General features: G+C 45.3%; 1 protein-coding gene across 2 annotated transcripts in view; it reads left to right on the top strand.

Moving 5' to 3' along the window:
• Positions 1–536: 536 nt before the first annotated feature.
• The window catches only part of LOC147886919 (Cysteinyl-tRNA synthetase, class Ia family protein), a 41201-nt gene continuing 35393 nt past the window's right edge, over positions 537–6344 (top strand). Inside the window, exon 1 of one of the 2 annotated variants that reach the window (XM_087394460.1) lies at positions 537–977. In XM_087394460.1, the coding sequence (XP_087250586.1) occupies positions 586–977 (392 nt within the window). In that variant the 5' untranslated portion in view covers positions 537–585. The remainder of the gene's footprint in view (positions 978–6344) is intronic. The other variant, XM_087394461.1, reaches the window with a different exon arrangement.

Genomic DNA, 6344 nt, shown 5'->3' with positions numbered 1-6344 from the left:
CTCGTCCAATGAAGATGTCTGAGAGAAGCCACATCCTTGCTCAACTCAAGTCTTCCAATCAATACATGCAACCACCTCAAGAAAAACTTAGCACAACCCACATATGACCACGCAATGCACATGCAAGCAATAACACAGCATGCGACCATAGGCCTCAAGCAGACAATCAATAACATAACAAATCCCAATGATCGTTCGTGTAGCCACAGACCACCATGAATGCATCGCACCCCAATAAGAAACAACAGACGAAGTTGCACAACCGGTCTACAAGAACCAAAGCGACAACATACAACAACAAACTACATGAAAGGCACTCTTCTCCTAAGAAAGAGGAGAGGCGGCTATCATTAATTTCTTCTAATTCCCCTTTAATCCCCCAGCCATGCAGGTGCTGGTAGACGACGGGTGGGGGAAGGAGTCCACAAAATTGTGCAGGATACGATTTTCAGCCAGACTGCCACCTGGCGTGGGAGCCCAACGCCACCGAGTGCGCGCATTTGCCTATGCGCCAAAGCCGTCCCACACGTGGCACACAATCAAGTAGATACTCTTCACTAAAGGCCTTGCTAAACTGGAAGGTCCATGAAATCAAAAATGCTGGCGCTCTCCTCCAGCTTCAGATCTCATCTCTCCCTGCCTTGCTTCCCTGCTCAGCTCCCAAGAACTCGTAGCCCTCCACTTAGACTTCTGCAGTACCTCCCTTCTTATCGTCCTCGCAATGGCCGTCGTCTCTGTGTTCCTGCCTCACCTTCGGCATTCGCTGCTCCTGGCGCCTCGACTGACACATTACAAGAGCAAAAGGAAAGCGCCAAGGAATTCGAGTTTCACATCTATAACAGTATGAGCAGGCAGAAGGAAAGATTTCAATCTCTGGTGGCTGGAAAAGTTGGCATGTATGTCTGCGGCGTGACTACCTATGACTACAGCCACATCGGCCATGCACGCGTTTATGTCTGCTTCGATGTTCTCTATAGGTAGGTCTTGAACGATCATCATCATACGTGAGGATTTTTTAGCTGTATCCTTCGAACCATGGATTGTTCTTTTCTTGTGCTTGTAAAGGGGTTTCACCTCTGCACAGTAAAATACAGTTTGATTATTATAAGACAAATCTCTCTTAGTGAATACGTTTTATCTAAAGAAATTGCCGCGCTTGTGACCCGTTGGCCTTGTATTAGGGAAACTATTGAAACATATAGGATAGATGACAATGTGAAAAATATAAAGACAAACTCATCGAGGGGCGCCATATGGTACAATTGACTTATATTGCGCAATTGACAGTGAGCCTCGCCAGCCATTTGCAAATTTAATAAGCTATTAAACTCCGTCCTGGAAGATACTCCAAACTCATTGTTCAGACAATAGTGCAATAGACCCAAAACCTACTTGGCTTGCATACGCTTGTGGAAACCACAAAATTTTGGAGCTGCTGCACTTAAACCTCTTCTCGGAGATTTCCATGATCCATCCAAAAAGGTAGTTTGGATATTTTTCCTCCCACAAGGTGCGGTCTCCTCAGTTTCGGTCCCTTCCTCTCAAGCATACCATATTACTCTCAAACCCATGGTACCTTGTAGGAGCCTCTACGCTTGAACTTGATTGCCTAGAGGTGTTGTCAATTGCCGGTGCCTCTCTTGAACATGTGAAGCAAAATCTTCTTGGGCTCAACCACTTGTGCATCAGCGAGGATCTTTGGATGCTCCACCTTGGGGATCTATATGAATGCTAGTCCCACATACAACTTAAGCCATGATGCATCGTCCAGCTTGGGTAACTAAATGTGCATGGCTATATCTTTCATGATAACAAACTTACTGAAGTGGTCCACAATAGTCAGACACATCGTGGTCTGGTGTTTACTCCGTGACAAAGCCATGTTGATTTGCTCAAAGGGCGGAGTTGAAATCTCAACACGCTAGAGTAAACGTGGCAACTTCTCATGAGGAACCTACATTGAAAAACATAGTGATGCACGCTGCTATGAAGATGTAGCAATGATGCTGATGGAAATTGCGGGAGTACAGAAAAATTGCCTTTACAAAATAACCATCTGTCATGTATGGCAAATTGCAAGGCTGGCATCGAGCATCACCTTTTATGAATACTTCTTGAACTCAGAATTGGTTCTTCATCTTGAGAAGCTTGGATTCCCAAACAAGTGAAATCGAAATAGAAATCACTCTATTGCTAAGGGCATTTGCAACCACATTCTCGGCCATCAAATTTGCTTGTCCGACCATCGAGCATGTTTTGAAGCTACGGCAATGCTTGGTGACCAGATATAATTTGGAACTCCTACCAAACAAGAAATGCTTCCATATTTTAAGGGCGTGAATAGTAAGAAGAAATTCTTTATAATATATGTCACTCTTCCATATCTTCGACATGACAAAATCCTTTCATTGAGAGGCATCTTTTCAGGAGGACTAGTTCCCACAGTGGTAATAACCTTCACAGTTGAGTAGAAGCTTTGGCTCAAGATGGATTCCTTAACATCGGAGCAGTTTTAGAGTTGATATGAGTCTCATTTCTAGCGGAGGCTTTTCATCCATCGTAGTTCCAACTTCAAGAGAAGGGGGTGTGATAGGCATCCACAGGCCATGGCATTGATGCCTTTGTTGGTAGCTTTGCAATATCGTAGCCCACGGGTATAGCAAGTACATCAGGGTAAGAAATTGGGATTGACTTTTGGGTATGAAAGTCAACCTCGACTTTTTTTAAATCAATGTTGACTTTTTGGCCGATTTTGATCAACACTCAATGTACACCAGCCGACTAGGGATGACCAATCTGATCAGAGTGGTTGTTAGCCTATAAAAGGCCCCAAACCCCTCGTTTGGATCAACCTTAATGGTAGTCCTTATTTTTAGATCCGTGAATCTCAAAACCAGAAGAAGGTGGTCTTGATGCCGAGTTGATGGAGTTCCCAATGCCTGTGAGTTCCTATAGTAATGACACAACGGATGGTAGTGATGCATGACGTGGGGGCAAAGGTTTCTTCATAGTCAATGCCCTGCTGCTCAGCATAGCCATTGGCAACAAGATGGGGCTTTGTAGTGGTCTGTGTTGCCATCAACTTTCCGTGTTAATTTGTAGACCTAGTTTGTCCAATGATATGCTTGCCAGGAGGCAAGCCACAGAACTCCCATGGAATCCAACGCTACTTGCATAGCATCCATTCACTCTTTGCTATCAAAAGCATCCTTGTAGCATAAAGGCTCTTCATTACATGATGTGGCAATCAAATCAATATTTAAGAATGGCCATCCATAAGACGTTGTGCACCTCTTGTATGGGCAGCCTACATGCTGTCCCTAAGTGTATCCAATAGCCATCTAGGGACTGTTTTGTATTGTCTAATTGCTTTCTGATGAATAGCATTGTCATCTTGCAGAGGCAAATCAGGCTGAGCATCTGCATCAGTCTGAGACTGAGAACTGCAAGGGGAGGGGGGCGGGGGGAAGGGGGGAGGGGGAGGGAGGGGTGCAAAGTCTCAAATGACTGAGAATTGAAGGGGGGGGAGGGAGGGAAGGGAACTCATTATGGTCGCAACAATGTGGGAGATGTGATTAAGCAACATTCTAGAGGTCAAAGCTATTTGCAATATCACAGATATTCTTTGTCGTGTTGTCACCTTCGATGCTATCGTCATGCTCCTTGAAGGAGCAACGCCAAAGAGGTATCGTACTGTTTCTTTAAGCTTCATTGCTTCGACCATGCTTGAAAGGGCCATTTGCTCCAAGGTCTATATAGAGACTTCATGATCGATAAAGGATGCAAGCGCTAAGAATATGTTTGTGTTGGAAGGAAATGATTGGAAGAATGTGTTGGAAGGAAATGATTGGAAGAAGTCGCAATCAATTTGTAATGTGTTCAAGTTTTTCTTCGGAAGCCATTGTGCATCCCTTCGCCGAGTGTGCTCATTGTGCCTTCGAAGATTGCGCTCATTGTCTATGCTTGGGAATACTTTTAGCTTAGCATCAGCTGTCTCTAGCACTATAATTGTCTTTCCATCAATTGCACCAGTGTGTGCATTATAAGCTACAGAAAGCACTAACAGGGCCCAACCCATGAGATTTGCAACAATGCAGCAGATGTGATGACGCAACATCTAGAGGATGAACTTGTTTGGAGCAATGTGGAAGCTTTATCTTTGATGGCTATCTCTTTGGAAGTTGTTTCATTGCCTTTGAAGAAGCAACGCCAGAGAAGCATCACAACATCTTGTCTAAGCTTCCCTGCTTCAACCATTCTCAAAATGGTAACGGACTTCAAGTCCTTTTCTAAAATTCCATATGACGAAAGACCCAAGAATATGTTCATATTGCAAGGAAATGATTTGAAGAAATCGAAGTCAAGTCGCGATACAGTATTGTCACAAGATAGAGCTTTGATGGACAAAGGTGAATTGGAAGCCTTGGTGTTATGTTTCCTTCACAAATAAGCCTACAATGACAGTACGAAGCACCAACCGTATTTAATCATGCATGGACATAAGCAATGGATGAAGAATCTTAACTGTTATGGGAAGCTTAGAAAGATATAGAAGCTTGATTCCTACCACGGCTTTAGAATAAGATTGTCACAAGGGTGTTTAACATCCAACTAAGAAAGCCTACAGCATAATATAGACCTAAAAAAGATTCTAGAGATAGTCTAGTCACAAAAAGATATGTATCAGGAACATTAGAAATGCCGAGTCAGGACTTCTAAGTTTCTAGAAAGCTTTTGCATTTGAGTAGGAGCTCTGGCTCGACATGAATTCCTTAGCATCGGAGCAGTTTTAGAGCCAACAGGAGTCTCGTTTTTAATGGAGGCTTTTCATCTACTGTAGTTCCAACTTCAAGAGATGCGGATGTAATAGGCATCGACAGCCCATGGTGATGCCTTTGTTGGCAGCTCTGCAGCATTGTAGCCCACATGTATAGCAAAAGTACAACATCCAAGCATTACAGAAGTCACTAGACGACAAAGGTAAAAAACTAGGGTTGACTTTTGTGTATAAAGTCAATCAACGTTGACTTTTTAGATCATCGTCGACTTTTTGGCCAATTTTGGTCAATACTCAACGTAGACCAACTGACGAGGTCCGAGCTAGAGTGGTTGTTAGCCTCTAAAAGGCCCCAAAGCCCTCGTTTGGATCAACCACAATGGTAGTCCTTAGTTTCAGATCCCTGAATCTCAAAACCACCAGGGGTAGCAGGGCGCCCAAAGCCTGTAGCACTCCTAGTACCACGTTGGAGAGCGGTCAGAGTGGCTCCTTCACCTCGGGAGGAGACCCTTGGTCCGGTTCAGACAGATGCCATCGAGACTCCAGAGGTGGATGTTGCTGCAGCCCCATATACTACAGTTCCTCATCAGGAGGTGCCTTCAGATGCACCAGCCTCGGTCATTTTCGTTTCTGATCACGAGGGGGCTACCGATACTTCTCCCCCTCAGACTGTTCATGCCACAGCTGAGGAAGTGTGTGCACAGATGAGGACTACAGATCCTTCTTCAGCCCAGCCACAGGCCTTCTCAGTTCCTAGCTCGAGATCTGCTGATAGAGGCCTGGCAGGTCCCTCTTCTCCTTCCTCCACGAGTGTACGGAGGATTCCTCCTTCCTCTCGTGAAGAGATTGATAGGCAACCCATCATGTGGAATGACAGTATTTTAGATGATCATGGCAGACCACTTGGTGCCTCATTCTACATGCAGTGGTCCAGGTGGGAGAGGGGACCTGCATCATCTTTGGGGTCTTGGAAAGCTTTTCGGAGGCTTCCAGAGGAGACCAAGTCTCAGTTGACAGGACATCTCAGAGGGAGTGCAGGGAGGATTTGCAGATTGAGGCAACCCTTCCAGAGGAGTGGGTAGACACAGATGATATGCCACTCACTTGCTCCACTTGGGCAGGTACTTTTACGAGAGGCGGTGTTCCGCTTCAGGTTTTGGCCTTTCGAGATGCACAGGAGGATGCTTTGGTTTTTACTGTGCAGGATGGTGGTAGATTGCTCAGATCCACAGAGGATTTCTTGCTTGAGTCTGCTTTTCAGCTTATCAGGGTTGTAGGTCTTTTGGTACAGGGATCAGATTCAGAGTGGTTCCTCGACCCAGACCCTCGGCTTCTCTCCATCGGGTCTTGGAGGCTTTGGCTTTACGAGGGAGTTCCCATTAGGTATTTGCAGTGGGACCTTGGAGAGTGGGAGTGGATTGACGCAGGGCATCGAGAGAAGAGCATCCCCTTCTTTCGTTACACGGTCAGTAATGCCAGGAGATTTCAGCTCAGTGGTAGAGGTTGGAGACCTTCCAGAGTTCCTCATTGGGAGACATTTGATATCACTGCGGATCTGCAGAGGTGC

Source organism: Dipteris shenzhenensis, chromosome 23 (genome assembly GCF_047967505.1).
Source record: "Dipteris shenzhenensis isolate YYH24624 ecotype China chromosome 23, Dip_SZ_1.0, whole genome shotgun sequence".
NCBI lineage: Eukaryota > Viridiplantae > Streptophyta > Polypodiopsida > Gleicheniales > Dipteridaceae > Dipteris > Dipteris shenzhenensis.
The sequence above is the reverse complement of the archived record's forward strand: the minus strand, read 5'-3'. Positions and strand labels throughout refer to the sequence as shown.